General features: G+C 37.2%; 1 protein-coding gene across 3 annotated transcripts in view; it reads right to left on the bottom strand.

The window, feature by feature from the left end:
- Window positions 1–16,346, bottom strand: part of LOC128687547 (proto-oncogene tyrosine-protein kinase ROS) — a 181,493-nt gene that overhangs the window by 14,854 nt on the left and 150,293 nt on the right. For all 3 annotated transcript variants that reach the window (XM_070085354.1, XM_070085359.1, XM_070085365.1), the window contains 11 exons: window positions 16,018–16,161; window positions 9,963–10,121; window positions 9,328–9,677; window positions 8,776–8,961; window positions 8,138–8,407; window positions 7,653–7,852; window positions 6,981–7,076; window positions 5,269–5,468; window positions 4,803–4,979; window positions 2,013–2,230; window positions 1,010–1,157 (listed from right to left, as the gene is read on the bottom strand). In XM_070085354.1, the coding sequence (XP_069941455.1) occupies window positions 1,010–1,157; window positions 2,013–2,230; window positions 4,803–4,979; window positions 5,269–5,468; window positions 6,981–7,076; window positions 7,653–7,852; window positions 8,138–8,407; window positions 8,776–8,961; window positions 9,328–9,677; window positions 9,963–10,121; window positions 16,018–16,161 (2,148 nt within the window). The remainder of the gene's footprint in view (window positions 1–1,009; window positions 1,158–2,012; window positions 2,231–4,802; window positions 4,980–5,268; window positions 5,469–6,980; window positions 7,077–7,652; window positions 7,853–8,137; window positions 8,408–8,775; window positions 8,962–9,327; window positions 9,678–9,962; window positions 10,122–16,017; window positions 16,162–16,346) is intronic.

Genomic DNA, 16,346 nt, shown 5'->3' with positions numbered 1-16,346 from the left:
TACGAGCATGTTTGCTAGGAGTGAGTGGAGGCAAATGGTTTTTGGGACCTGACAAGCTGTTGGAATGTGAGCAGGGCAATATTTTGTGAGGGAATTCAGGGAAACTGATTAGCTGGATTCAAGTCCTGGAGGTGGGAAGTACAATGCCTGCACTTTAAGCCAAAGCCAGTCCAGGAGGGAAGCTGTTCACAGGTAGGTTGCCAGTTGTCAAGAGAGAAAGAGGCATGGCCAGGTATGTCTAATTTGAGGACCTGCCCTCTGGTGGGGACTTAGGGAACTAGGCCCAAGGGAGGATTTTGAGAATTACCAAGTACGTTTACTGTCTACATTTTAGGAGAGGTTTGGGATATCGACAGTTTGGAGGGACTTCTAAACTGTTGTATCTGAGCACCTCTGCAAAGCCAGTGATTATGTATGAGTGAGGTGAAAGTGTTGAATGATGATTAAAGTATTTTCTTTTTGGGGACTTTCTTTCTTTTTGGGTTACCCTGCCTTGGTGGGAGACGGCAGACTTGTTGAAAAAAAAAAATCACATAAGAGGCTACATATATAGAAATGAAGGATTCTTCTATTATGTTGCTGTAGCACTGTTTTGGGCATTAATATTACCTTCTTTAGAGGCTCTATGGTGTCACCCAGGGTGGCCCGCCCCCCCCTGCCCCCTCTCACGATGCCACTGGTTCTGACCTCACAAGTGATTTTTATATCAATGGCCAACAGACATACTATATACAAAGAAATTTAACAAATGCTCTCAGGAATAAAGTAATCCACTGTATAAAGCTTATTTTTTATCAACACATCAGCCATCTCTCACTGAGGCAGGGTGATCTAAACAAGAAACACTTTCACCTTCACTCACACACAATCATTGTCTTTGCAGAGGCTCCCAGATATGACAGTTTAGATGTCACTCCAAACAGCCAATATCCCAAGCCTCTCCTTTAGTATATATCTTTAGTATATATTACACAGTGCAAAAGTTAAAATCTTCATAAATAAAACATACCTTTGGCCTTTGTTTTAAATATGGCAGCTGGACCTGCTACAGATTTGATTCCCATTCTTTTGTTATAGATTGTCTCTACGGCACCACGAAACACATACTGAGTGTATGGCTGCAGTCCAGTTACTCTTATGACATTTCTCATACTCTTCTGAAATATGAATTATTCATTTAAGGTAATCTTGCATTTGTTAAATATGGATGCTATTCAGTATAATGAAAACAGAAATTTCCAGTGTGCAATGTTCATCTAAGAATATAATAATAATCATCATCATCATCATCTTAAAAATCCCAAACACCAAAAATTCAAGTCTTTGAATAAACAAAAATGAAGAAATAAACTTAACTTTCCATGTTATACATGCTAATTGACTCAATTTAAATTCACAATTTAAAATGTTTACAATGACTGAAAATATTCTTAATTATCAATACCATTTTAGGCAAATGTAAACAAGAATTAAATTAAATGATAAATGCTACAGAACTGGTGTTGTATCTATTAGTCATGAATTTGTTGGGGACACATTATTAAAGAGAGACTTCCATTGATTTTCCCATCACTTGGAACTCAAAATGTTTGGTATTTCAAGGTGAGGTGACACTAGGTTTTTCAAGGTTGGGGTCAACCCCAATGGGAGGTTCAGGGGGCTCAAACCCTCCAAAATCCCTCAGCCTCCCAAATAAAAAGTAATAATACTGTTGCTTCAAAACACATCTCCTAGCCCACTCTTCCAACCAGAGAGCCACCCTTAGGAAATTTAGTACAGAGCAAAACAAAGGAGCACAAGCTCACACACTAGCTTCAGGTGCTTGCTTATCTCTCATTAGTATACTGGTATGTACTTATATTTTTATGAGATTTTCTTAATTTTCTTCTGGATTCTTCTGAATGTTCAGTGGTCAACTGTAAAAATTTTATTATGTAAAATGGAAAAAATATTAACTTTTACTTACAGTACAGTATCAGAAATTAACTGATGTGTTAAATATTCAAGCTTACCATATACTGGCAGTGAGTTATATCAGTGAAGCAGGAGACTGACTCATTGTGTGTTACAGGAGCATAATATCCAATGTAGGTAACAGGTGGTGGAATTATCAATCTGCAGTTATCTGTCTTAGCTTCCGGAGCTGTCAACTGTATGGCAATAACCGTTTCTGTTGTGCCAGCATTCGTGGGAGCTTCTGTGTAATTGGATGTGACTAAGCATTCTGCATCTGTGAGAATAAACAGGGTTTCTTTATTACCAGTAAGGTCAGAAACAAGAAACTAAATTTTAAGAACCTAATATTAATATTCTCCATGGGGAAGTGCAATGAAATTCTTCCTCTGTAAGCCATGCGTGTCGTAAGAGGCGACTAAAATGCTGGGAGCAAGGGGCTAGTAACCATTTCTCCTGCATATATTACTAAATGTAAAAGGAGAAACTTTCGTTTTTCTTTGTGGGCCACCCCGCCTTGGTGGGATATGGCCGGTGTGTTAAAAGAAGAATATTAATATTCTCCATAAGGAAGTGGAAGAGAATTCTTCTTCATGCGTACTGTAAGCGGCAACTAAAATGCTGAGAGCAAGGGGATAGTAACCCCTTCTCCTGTATAAATTACTAAATTTAAAAAGAAAAGCTTTCATTTTTCTTTTAAGGTCGCCCTCCCTCAGTGGAATATGGGAGAGAATTGAAAAATTTAATAAATATATAAATGATTGTTCACTAGTATGCAGAGAATTATTTTAGTAAACCGCAGTATAACATTCACTTTAAAACTAGCACTGAGCAAAATACAAGTACGTAATACACACAAGTCATAATCTGATGAATGAGATTACCAGAAACACATGGATAATATACATATATAAAAACAAAGACAGACAAAAAAGGGTAAATGTTTAATGCCCTACTGTCATAACAAGATATGAACAATTACAATTTTCTCATTTATGATAAATCTAGGAGAAAATAGTACTGTACTATATGGGTTAATAATCTTAGGCAAAATTAACACATTACAAATGGATGGCCTTTAAGGAGAGAACAGAAAACAAATAGCAAATAAAATTCTTCAATGTTAAAATAGCTCTTTTACATTTTTTTTCAACACGTCGGCTGTTTCCCGCTGAGGCAGGTGAGTCAAATAAACAGAAACACTTTCACCATCATTCACACATAATCACTGTCCTTGCAGAGGCACTAAGATATGACAGTTTAGATGTCACTCCCACCAAAGCAGGGTGACCTGAAGAAGAAATGCCTTCACCATTATTCACACTATCACTGTCTTGCCAGAGGTGTGAAGATACAACAGATTAGATGTCACTCTACACAGCAAATATCTCAACCCCCTCCTTCAAAGTGCAGGCACTGTACTTTCCACCTCCAGGACTTAAGTCCGGCTATCCAGTTTCCCTGGAGTTTACCTGGAGAGAGTTCCGGGGGTCAACGCCCCCGCAGCCCGGTCTGTGACCAGACCTCCTGGTGGATCAGAGCCTGATCAACCAGGCTGTTACCAACTTTAGGTGCTTGTCCAGTGCCAGCTTGAAGACTGCCAGGGGTCTGTTGGTAATCCCCCTTATGTATGCTGGGAGGCAGTTGAACAGTCTCGAGCCCCTGACACTTATTGTATGGTCTCTTAACGTGCTAGTGACACCCCTGCTTTTCATTGGGGGATGTTGCATCGTCTGCCAAGTCTTTTGCTTTCGCAGCGAGTGATTTTCGTGTGCAAGTTCGGTACTAGTCCCTCTAGGATTTTCCAGGTGTATATAATCATGTATCTCTCCTGCCTGTGTTCCAGTGAATACAGGTTCAGGAACCTCAAGCACTCCCAGTAATTGAGGTGTTTTATCTCTGTTAAGTGTGCCGTGAAGGTTCTCTGTACATTTTCTAGGTCAGCAATTTCACCTGCCTTGAAAGGTGTTGTTAGTGTGCAGCAATATTCCAGCCTAGATAAAACAAGTGACCTGAAGAGTGTCATCATGGGCTTGGCATCCCTAGTTTTGAAGGTTCTCATTATCCATCCTGTCATTTTTCTAGCAGCTGCGATTGATACAATGTTATGGTCCTTGAAGGCGAGATCCTCCGACATGATCACTCCCAGGTCTTTGACGTTGGTGTTTCGCTCTATTTTGTGGCCAGAATTTGTTTTGTACTCTGATGAAGATTTAATTTCCTCGCGTTTACCATATCTGCGTAATTGAAATTTCTCATCGTTGAACTTCATATTGTTTTCTGCAGCCCACTGAAAGATTTGGTTGATGCCCACCTGGAGCCCTTCACAAAATATTTTCTTAATACACTGGCTGTCTCTCACCAAGGCAAGGTGACATTAGGCACATTAAAGTATCAACTTAAGTGAGATATGAGATATTAAATTGGATGCTTCAAGGGAGATACCAAGATGCTGGTGATAGGTTTGTGATCAAAGGAACTGGAGCTACCCTACATTTCCATGGATCAAGCTTGAATGCCTCCTATTCCCCAGGCAATGTATGACCTCTCACACACTGATTCATGCACTCACTGCATCATCCTATTCTGCTCCATCCTCTTTAAATACCCATACCACCTCAAGATGTAGTATTCAGTACATATTTCATAATAGGAATTTTCTGCTGAAATAACAAATAATAAAAATATGAGTTATGCCAAAAACAGTTGTGAATATACGTTATGTATGGTAAGTGTAGTATATACATATTCAATAAGTTTCCAGGTTTTCCCTCATCATCTTCCTGAGGCAACAACTTTGGCCCCTCAGCACATTCACACCACTTTAAAAAACACCAAACATATTTTACCTGGCATAGGTTGTATGGCAAGATCAACTGGAATAAGAGATGTTGTATTGTGCAGTGGCTGAGAGTGCAAGTCTTCAGGTTTTTCTATACCCCTTTTAGGCAGCCACAGAAGAGTCTGATTACTTGCCATAAAACAGTATAGATAAGCATAATCAACTGCTATTTCAGTACAGGCACCTGAGGATATTAATATTCATAAATGCAGAAAAGTTATGAATTCAAGTCACAATAATGAAACAATTCATGTAAACAGAAATTGGAAATGAAAACTGGACAATGACCAGTTACAACTACACAATGTATCCACATCTTGTTTCTAAATTGTGAATTAGCTGTCAGCAGTATAATAATGTCTTATTCTATAAAAAATAATCATAAATTTTATGTATATTATGAATAACAACACTCAATTTAAGAGACAAACACAAAATAATGTAAAACATCAACATTAATACTGCAGTCTTACCATATCCATAGTCTTCGGGCACAAAAATGGCTTCACAAAAACATCCAGAAAGATCAGTTTTATAAACAGTTGTAGTTCTGAGAGGCTCCAGAAGTGGCTGAGATGCAACAAAATATAGAGAGAGATCAGATGTATTTGAAGTGTCCAGTGCAATGCCTCCGCCCAGTCTGGGAGTTGTCATGCAGTTACAATCTGAACTCCTGAAATGTGTACAAAAACAGGCTCATGTTTAAGTACTTAAAATATTTAAAAAAAATATTGCATATGGTATATTAAAAAAAATCCAATACTGCATCAGAGAATAGAGCAAAAATGTAAGTGCTTACAAAATTAGAATAAGATTTAGAAGGCTCAGGGAAAATGAATGAGTATGGGGCATATGATGATTAGTCGTGTCATCTGGATGGCTCTGATGTGAGAATTACTTAGTCTGTCAGACTAAGCACTCTCAGTCTGTACAGCAATTTACTGGATGACTGTGTGGACCAAGTTTCTTCCTTGGTTCCTTCAAGGAATAAAGGGGTACCTTGAAACCAGTAAAAGGGTGTTGATGGTACCCTCACCTTACATGTTCAGCACCAATATCATATTTTCTTATTTAAATACAACACCAGTATCATATCATATTAGATAACGTGAAGGTACTGTACTGATCATACTATAAAGGATAATGATGGCATATCGAAAAGAGCAATTAACACAGCCCACCAATTCAAATTCAAATTCAATTCAAATTGAAATTCAAAGTTTATTCTCTATAAGGATTACAATGCTGAGTTTACAGAATTTGGTTATTGTGTGGTTTGCATGTAGTAAAATAATAATTACAGAGTGTACCACTAGAACACCTAGCATGGCTAGGCATTTGGGGCAGACTTAAATTAAATTTTAAGTTTAAAATATTACAAAATTATGAGGTAAATTGGTATTGTGGCTAAGTGACTAAATACTAGTTTGTGAGTTTAGCAATGTGAATGCTTTTGTTTTGGCACTATACCAATCATTGATAACAGTGCAGAAATTGAAGAAACTTAAAAAAAAAAGGCAGTCAAAGTACAAATAATTAAAGATAAATATGGGGACAAGAAATTGTCATTAAAACAACACCTACAGAAAGACATTCTATTCCTCTTGAAAAAAGTTCCACAGATTGCAATGAAAATCACGACAAAACTAAATTGGCTCACTTATTAAGATAGATTGAGGACTACAGGAACAATCATTAAAAGGAATAAATGTTACTACAACCTAACTTTAGTAAGCTATAAATATCTCTGGGAGGCTACACAATAAAGATTTAGATTTAACCAAATATAAACTTTAACACAACAATTCTAACAAACTTTACCATTACATACTAAATTAAACAAATAATCTAAAAAATTAAGGACAAATCATTCACAAATGTTTAAAAGCTGTCCAAATATTTCATGTAAAGTGGAATCAGTATTATTAACTTTACTTACAGCAAAATATTCCCTACAGTGTTGTGTAAGAAGTAATGGGGATTGATCCAGTATCTCACAAGTAAGATCACCACTATTCTGGCTAAGTTTTGAATGTAAAAATCCTCTGAACTTTAACTTCTGACACAGGACTTTAAAGGTCTCATTCTTGCACAAATCACATTGTAGTTACAAATTATATAAGGAATACTGAGGGACTGATCTGACAGTCTCACACACATCTAAAAGAAAATTGAAGCCACTCACCTCTCTTCACTGAAAACATTCTGTAGTGTGTTAACTGAGAGCCTCATACTTAGTAACTGGAGATCTTTATGACCGTCATGCAGCAGGAACACCTGACTGAAAATAAAAATTACAAAATAATATTAAGTAATAATCGGTTCAGTAAGTCTACATCAGTCCAGTGTACTTAATTATGAAATGGAAAACTCTAAAATGAATACATTAAACATGTAAAGTGAAACTGGTATTTCTAAACACTACACCATCTACATCATTAGGAAGAATTAAAACCCAATGTAGGAAAGTTAAACTTTGGGATTCTGACACATTATATGTATTAGACAATGTCCAATAAAAATTCACTTTGTTAACCTTCTCTAATTTACTTCATTACTCCATTTGATTAAATGTGAAAATTCTTCTATAATAAACCTATTACACTAATCTAGCTATGGAAATAAATTTTTGAATGTTATTAATATTACAAGAAATTCCTATCCTACTTCTAAAAGTAATATAATCTATAACCAAAATTACTGACTGAAGGAAAGATAAATCTAAGAAAATGACTTAAGAACATGACATACAAGATACTAAAATAAAATAACCATAGGGTTCAGTGTTTCCCCCTGAATAAAAAATTGAAATTAATTACAGCCTTCTGAAATAACACAAGAAAGTAAAACATCTAACCTGGTCATTGGAGACAGTAAGAATTTCTTGATGTTGCCTGTTATGTTTAATAATGTAACCAATGTCTCAGTTTTCTGGTCAATATTGAAAGTCTTAATCTTGATTTCATTTGATGCCACTGACTCTCTTTCAGCCCAGAGAATCACTTCACCAATCCAGTCTACTGCCAACCCAACACCTTGATCATTAAGCCGCAAAAGCTAAAAATGAAATAAAATACACTGATTATCAGAAATGATATTTTAATTTGATCTGCAACTATTAGGAATCCTTAATAAAGCACTTAATATATACTGTCAAGTTATTACAGTCTTACCTCGTAATGCATTCTAATCAATACTATATACATATACGTACATATATCTGAAAGCCTTTCATCATATGACTAACACAAAAATTTGCAATGACTAAAAACAAAAATGGTAACTTTATACATCTATGTAAAAAACAAATTAAGTTTTAATATTGTACCATATTCTACATACCCTCTCAGTAAAGTTTGTCTTCATGTCAGTTAAATATATATCTGAATTCATATCCATCCATGCAAAGGAGGAATTCTTTAGTAAAGGTGTTGCCCACTGTACTCTGGAATTCTCACTTAATACCTCCACTTCCTCTTGAAGGTCTGCATCAAGCTTAATAAGAGACTTGTCACTGACCACAAGGAGAGATGGAGTTGGCTTGTGCTGCTGGAGAGATTCTGTTACTCCAGAACTATAAGGCCCTTTTCCCATCTCATTGATTGCAGCAACCTAAAAGTATGATGTTCTATAAAGCTACACCCACAAAATTATAATGATAAACTAGAATAATGTTAAAACTCAATTACTGTACCAAGCTGAATCTATTATATAACTCAAAAAATAATTCAAATCTAATCAGATGATTTATATTCAGTATAATGCTGTAGATGAATGCCTAGTATTTAGTTGACTGAATTTTTTTTTTTTTATAATTATTTTGAAGTTGATGCAGCAATTTTCTGTGCTTGCAGACAGTAAGATATGTATTCATTTACTGCTTCACTGTGGACAGCAACTTCATAAATATATATGTATTATCCCAGTTCTTAAGGATCCAGTACAGATAATATAAACTCATTCATTCTCCTTTCTCTTACCTTGAACATATATAAATGGTCAGAACTCAGATTTTCAACTGTTAACTGGATCACCTTGCCATTCACAATTTCACTTTTGCATTTCTCTTCAACTTCTGCAGTGCAGTAAAGTATCTTATAATTAATTATTTCGCCATTTGGTTTTTCTGGAGGAGACCAACGTAGGTAGATCTTCGCAACTGAATCCTGTCAAGCAGCATGAGACAACTTTATTATCCATAAAAAGTTCTACTTTTCAATCATCATACTGCTTCTAGTTATTAATATACAACTGACAATGCATGATCTTCATGTATTACTGTATTATATATTTTACTCTCATTAACCCGTAAACTGTCCAAACATATATATACGCTTTTTCAACAATTAATAGTATGTAAAAAAGTAATCTTTTTTTTTTTTACATTTGAAAACGTGTAAAAAAACTTTGATCTAGGTTTTTTTTTATATTTGAAAAGATGTAAAAAAAGCGTAGATCTACTTTTAGAGCACTACGCATGTGAACATAGATCTGCTTGGACCGTTTACAGGTTAATGAAGTACAGTACGTACCTGAACTTTATGTACAAATGTCCGCAGGTCTTGAGGCGCTTCGGGTAAGTGTGCTGGTGTATGAAGGTTTTTCAAAAGCCGGGTACCTGCACTCCAGTCTGTAATGCCTCTTACTGATACCTTGAGAGAAGAATATGGGGGCAGTACATCTTTGTAGGGAATGATAGTTTCATTCGTGAGAAATGCTTTTTTGCTGTTGCCATTGTCAATGATGACTTCATACATAAGGCTACCATAATTAACATTAGTGATGGGATTCCATTCGAGAGAAAAATTTGTCCAGGTTCCTTTCACTAGAAGTGAATTTGCATCAATCAGACCTGGAGTTACAACTGGTCTTTCAACACCATCTGAAAACAGTTGAAACACAACCACATCATCAATGAAGCTCAAGTAGAATGAAATCTATCAAAAACTGTACAACACAAGTAGTAGTAGTACATATGATATAAGAATATATACAGTACCACAATGTAATTAAAAAACTGCTATAAAGTATATAAAAAAAGCACGTATCTCAATTATTGTTCATATTGTAAACCTAACTCTTTTATAAATTACAAATCATAGAAAAATAACTGTCAGGCAATGTCATTTTAAAAATCCCTTGAAGGTTCAGGCCTTGAAAAGATTACCTGGAACAGGCTGTAGGTCTGGAAGTACCACGATGAAATGGGAAACTCCTAAATTCGAAGTGTGAATAGCGGCAGAGTTGTTGAGGTTGGTATCCGAGACAACTACATCTCCGTCTTCTCCGAGCCACAGCAGACGCTCACTCAGATACCACATTGGACCTGTGAAAACACACAAATGAGTTACAGGTACAGTATTATGAAATAACCATAACTATTCTTAGATGTAATTTAACTTCTGCAACTACAGTACGTATATAATTTCAGAGAAAGAAAAGAGTAAAGTGATTACCTATAAGGATGAAAGACAGTTGATTTACAAGGTTAAAGCTAGTCTTCTTTCCTGAGATGAAGTTTTTAGACGCACAGACTTTAGAAGTTTGTTACTTAACTTTATGAAGTTTTTAGACACACAGACTTTAGAAGTTTGTTCCTTAACTTTATGAAGTTTCTCAAAAGCTACTCATATTGTGCTTACTACTTCCAAATTACGATGTCTGTTTTTCATTGTTTTAAATAGTAGTAGATTGTAATACAGTACATCATAATGTAAATTGTTCCATTGTAATACCAAATTTCATTGTTTTAAATAGTACTAAACTGTAATACATCATATTGTAAATTGTTTTAAATTGTTACATTGTAATACTATAATCTTTATTAACTAATTCAATAGTGTAATAAGTCTCTACTAGACTTATCAAAACCATGAAGCATTACCTGACTGAATATTCATTTCTCCTGAACTCACTGTAACTCATCTAATGACCATATGAACTGTATATTATTGCCTTCCTAATCATAAGTTAATCTTTAAGCTTGTCCAAAATGCTCTACATACAAAGGGCTTTTGGTATGTACACCCAACTATTATATTCCTCTGTACAACCATGTAAATTGTCAAAATAAACATCTTAATCTTAATCTCTTAATAGAAAGAATGCTGGTATTGAAGACCATTAGATATATAATTACAATACTATACCACTGCAACACAGATTTAGTATATCTCAAGTTCATTGATTCCACTGTATGAAAATCATTTTCAATGTCACCTTATTTGCAAAGACCCTTGAATTTTTAAAAATTAATATCTCTATACATTTTTTTTCTAACACTGTATATTTTTCAAGACTTATTCAAAAGAACTTTTATTCATTTTTATGTATTTTACTAATTAGTGGACATGAACGGTGATACTTTTACTTATCTGATACTCAAACTAAAAAAAAAAAAAGATTTTTTTTTAACACACTGGCTGTCTCCCACCGAGCCAGGGTGGGAGAGGATGCCAGAGGCATGCAGATACAACAGTTTAGATGCCACTCTAAACAGAAAATATCTCAAATCCCTCCTTTAGAGAGCAGTCACTGTACTTCCCACCTCCTTGACTCAAAACAACATTCAAATAAAATAGGTTATGCTAGCAAAGGATTTCTCTTATTATCTGTCATACAAGACATGTTACGCGTGAGGTTGTGAAAATGCAAAATCAAGTGGTACAGTAGTACCTCGAGTTTCGAACAGCTCCCAACTCGAACAATTATGTAAGTGTATTTTTGTAAGTCCTTCTCTAAGTGTATTTTTGGGGGTCTGAAACAGACTAATCTAATTTACATTATTCCATATGGGAACAAATTCGTTCGGTAACGGCACTCAAATAGCCTTCTGGAATGAATTAAGTTCGTAACTCAAGGTACCACTGTACAGTGGACCCCCAACATTCGATGGCATCGACACTCGACAAATCCGACATTCGATGCATTTTAACGCAAAAATTTCACCTCGACATTCAATGGAAAACCCGACATTCGATACGATTCGTACGAGACGTGTCCATGTGTGGTCTGAACTGCCCCGTGTGTGCCAGTGTTTACAAGCCAGCCAGTGTGCGTGCATCTAAGGATACATTCGGTACATTCCATATTATCACTGTTTTTGGTGCTTGTTTCTGCAAAATAAGTAACCATGGGCCCCAAGAAAGCTTCTAGTGCCAAGCCTTCGAGAAAAAAGGCACTAATGACTATTGAAAGAAAGAAAGAGTTAATTGCAAAGTACGAAAGTGGAGTGCGCGTGTCGGAGCTGGCCAGGTTGTATAGTAAACCCCAATCAACCATCTCTACTATAGTGAGCAGGAAAACGGCAATCAAGGAAGCTGTTGCTGCAAAAGGTGCATCTTTGTTTTCGAAACAGAGAGCGCTAGTGTTAGAAGATGCTGAGAGACTGTTATTGGTGTGGATAAATGAAAAACAGATAGCAGGAGATAGCATCTCTCAAGCGATCATTTGTGAAAAGGCTAGGCAGTTGCATGATGATTTGGTAAAGAAATTGCCTGCAACTAGTGGTGATGTGAGTGAATGTAAGGCCAGCAAAGGTTGGTCTGAAAGATTTAAGAATCGTAGTGGCATACACAGTGTGGTAAGGCATGGTGAGGCTGCCAGTTCGGACCACAAAGTGGCTGAAAAATATGTGCATGAATTCAAGGAGTACATAGAGGCTGAAGGATTGAAACCTGAACAAGTGTTTAATTGTGACGAAACAGGCCTGTTTTGGAAGAAATTGCCAAGCAGGACCTACATTACTCAGGAGGAAAAGGCACTCCCAGGACATATTTTTATTTTTTTTTATTATCACACTGGCCGATTCCCACCAAGGCAGGGTGGCCTGAAAAAGAAAAACTTTCACCATCATTCACTCCATCACTGTCTTGCCAGAAGGGTGCTTTACACTACAGTTTTTAAACTGCAACATTAACACCCCTCCTTCAGAGTGCAGGCACTGTACTTCCCATCTCCAGGACTCAAGTCCGGCCTGCCGGTTTCCCTGAACCCCTTCATAAATGTTACTTTGCTCACACTCCAACAGCACGTCAAGTATTAAAAACCATTTGTCTCCATTCACTCCTATCAAACACGCTCACGCATGCCTGCTGGAAGTCCAAGCCCCTCGCACACAAAACCTCCTTTACCCCCTCCCTCCAACCTTTCCTAGGCCGACCCCTACCCCGCCTTCCTTCCACTACAGACTGATACACTCTTGAAGTTATTCTGTTTCACTCCATTCTCTCCACATGTCCGAACCACCTCAACAACCCTTCCTCAGCCCTCTGGACAACAGTTTTGGTAATCCCGCACCTCCTCCTAACTTCCAAACTACGAATTCTCTGCATTATTTTCACACCACACATTGCTCTCAGACATGACATCTCCACTGCCTCCAGCCTTCTCCTCGCTGCAACATTCATCACCCATGCTTCACACCCATATAAGAGCGTTGGTAAAACTATACTCTCATACATTCCCCTCTTTGCCTCCAAGGACAAAGTTCTTTGTCTCCACAGACTCCTAAGTGCACCACTCACCCTTTTCCCCTCATCAATTCTATGATTCACCTCATCTTTCATAGACCCATCCGCTGACACGTCCACTCCCAAATATCTGAATACATTCACCTCCTCCATACTCTCTCCATCCAATCTGATATCCAATAACTTTTTCTATGACTGGTTACACCATGCATTTGCCCCCAATGTGAAAAATTACCTAATTGAAAAGAAATTAGACCTTAAGTGCCTCCTGGTATTAGACAATGTCCCTGGTCATCCTACAGACTTGACAGAGCGACTTTCTGGGGACATGAGCTTCATCAAGGTCAAGTTTTTGCCTCCTAATACCACTCCTCTCCTGCAGCCCATGGACCAGCAGGTCATTTCCAACATCACGAAACTGTACACAAAATCTATGTTTCAAAAGTGCTTTGTAGTGACCACAGAAACTCAACTGACTCTAAAAGAGTTTTGGAAGGATCACTTTAATATCCTCAATTGCATAAACCTTATAGGTAAGGCTTGGGAGGAAGTGACTAAGAGGACCTTGAACTCTGCTTGGAAAAAACTGTGGCCAGAATGTGTAGACAAAAGGGATTTAGAAGTGTTTGAGGCTAACCCTGAGAATCCTATGCCAGTTGAGGAATCCATTGTTGCACTGGGGAAGTGCAACCTTGGGGTTGGAGGTTAGTGGGGAGGATGTGGAGGAGTTGGTGGAGGAGGACAATGACGAACTAATCACTGATGAGCTGCTAGATCATCTTCAACAGCAAGAGGCCAGACCTGAGGAAACTGCTTCGGAGGAGGGGATAGAGAAATTTAAGAAGTTGGCTACTTCAAAGGTTAAGGAAATGTGTGCAATGTGGCTTAAAGTGCAAACCTTTTCTGATGAAAATCACCCTGACACAGCTACTGCAAGCCGTGTTGGCAAACTGTACACTGACAATGTTGTGAACCACTTTAGGAAAGTCATAAAGGAACAAGAGGTACAGGCCTCTATGGACAGATATGTTGTGCGACAGAAGTCCAGTGACTCTCAAGCTGGTCCTAGTGGCATTAAAAGAAGAAGGGAAGTAACCCTGGAAAAGGACTTGCTTCCTCAAGTCCTAATGGAAGGGGATTCCCCTTCTAAACACTAACACCATCCACACTCTCCCCTCCTCCCATCAAATCAATCATCACCAGATCTTCATTAAAGGTAAGTGTAAATTATTCTATTGTTATTAACCTATTGTTATTGTTGTTATTGTAATTATTCTATTGCATTAAACTTAATATTTCATGTGGTAAAAATTTCTTTTTCATACTTTTGGGTGTCTTGCATGGATTAATTTGATTTCCATTATTTCTTATGGGGAAAATTAATTCGACTTTCGATATTTTCGACATTCGATAGCTCTCAGGAACGGATTAGTACTGAATGTCGAGGGTCCACTGTATATAGTTGTTCAATACTGGTGAAAGTAGGGGGAGGTAAGTTTTATTTTATTTTATGAATCACAGACAATGTGGGTAATAGGTCCAGTCAACACATGCAGTCAGTCAGTGGTATTGGTGAGATGGCTTAAACTACCTCTCCACTTCATTTACTGTCAGCAGAATTTCTTTCATCAAGGCTGAGGGAATAATTGCCCCAAATTACCTCTCCACTTCATTTACTGTCTCCAAGATTTCTTTCATCACAGCTGAGGGACTGATTACCCCAAACTACCTCTCCACTTTGTCTTAATCTCCAGGATTGTAATTTATCTCTGGACACATGGCCTACATAGTCCAAAATTCATATAATAAACATAATTAACCTGTCTCTAGGTAATAGGTTGGTAGACAGCAACTGCCCAGGGAGGTACTACCGTCCTGCCAAGTGAGTAAAACGAAAGCCTGTAATTGTTTTACATGATGGTAGGATTGCTGGTGTCCATTTTTCTGTCTCATGAACATGCAAGGTTTCAGGTATGTCTTGCTACTTCTACTTACACTTAGGTCACACTACACATACATGTACAAGCATATATATACATACATACCCCTCTGGGTTTTCTTCTATTATCTTTCTAGTTCTTGTTCTTGTTTATTTCCTCTTATCTCCATGGGGAAGTGGAACAGAATTCTTCCTCCATAAGCCATGCGTGTCGTAAGAGGCGACTAAAATGCTGGGAGCAAGGGGCTAGTCACCCCTTCTCCTGTATATATTACTAAATGTAAAAGGAGAAACTTTCGTTTTTCCTTTTGGGCCACCCTGCCTTGGTGGGATACGGCCGGTGTGTTGAAAGAAAGAAAGAATTAACCTGTCACCTTAGCCTCACTCCCTACTCTCACCTATACTTGATCTTGCATTTTCATGACCTCCATGTGACCTGTCTTCATCCAAGCCTGACCTTGGGGTCCACATTTGCATTATAGGGCAGTGTATTTGCTGTTTTCTGTGTACATACTAGATAAAGCCCAGCCTTGGCTGAAACATTGTATTAAAAGGATTCTCTGTTACGTGTATTTATTTCCACTTGTCAGTTTGTGCCATTGTCTACCTACTACAAATGTATCTGAAGGTAATACCTAATAACAGCCCTTATTATTAAGACATGAATATTAATAACAAAGACTGTATGCTGACAATATTTTCATTACGATCTGCAAGGTCTTTCTTAAGTTAATGACATAAGCATTAATATTGTGTATGGCATATTATAAAAGTTAATGCCATTTACTTGAATAACAACAGATTATACATACCAACTTTGACTGTGTGTGGAAGAAGTTTTGAAGGAAATTTGTTCAGCGTATTTCCTATTGATGCACCAAATAAGCGACAGCCTTCTGCATCCCGCACGATCCACCAGATGCGAGAACCTTGTGAATCTACAGTCAAACCATAAACTGCAGATGAAAGGAAAAGAAATTATCTACTAGACAGCTCATCTGTTTATGTATTCTAAAAAAAATCTAATTTAAATAATGTTTCTGAAGGTTATATTCATTATGTATAGTACAAGCCCATGCTGTTCCAACGGTCACTTTCCCTGAAAATCCAGAGAAATGCAAATGTCACAGATTAAAAAACA

This window comes from Cherax quadricarinatus, chromosome 1 (genome assembly GCF_038502225.1).
Source record: "Cherax quadricarinatus isolate ZL_2023a chromosome 1, ASM3850222v1, whole genome shotgun sequence".
Taxonomy (NCBI): Eukaryota; Metazoa; Arthropoda; class Malacostraca; order Decapoda; family Parastacidae; genus Cherax; species Cherax quadricarinatus.
This window is presented reverse-complemented; position numbering and strand designations above follow the sequence as displayed.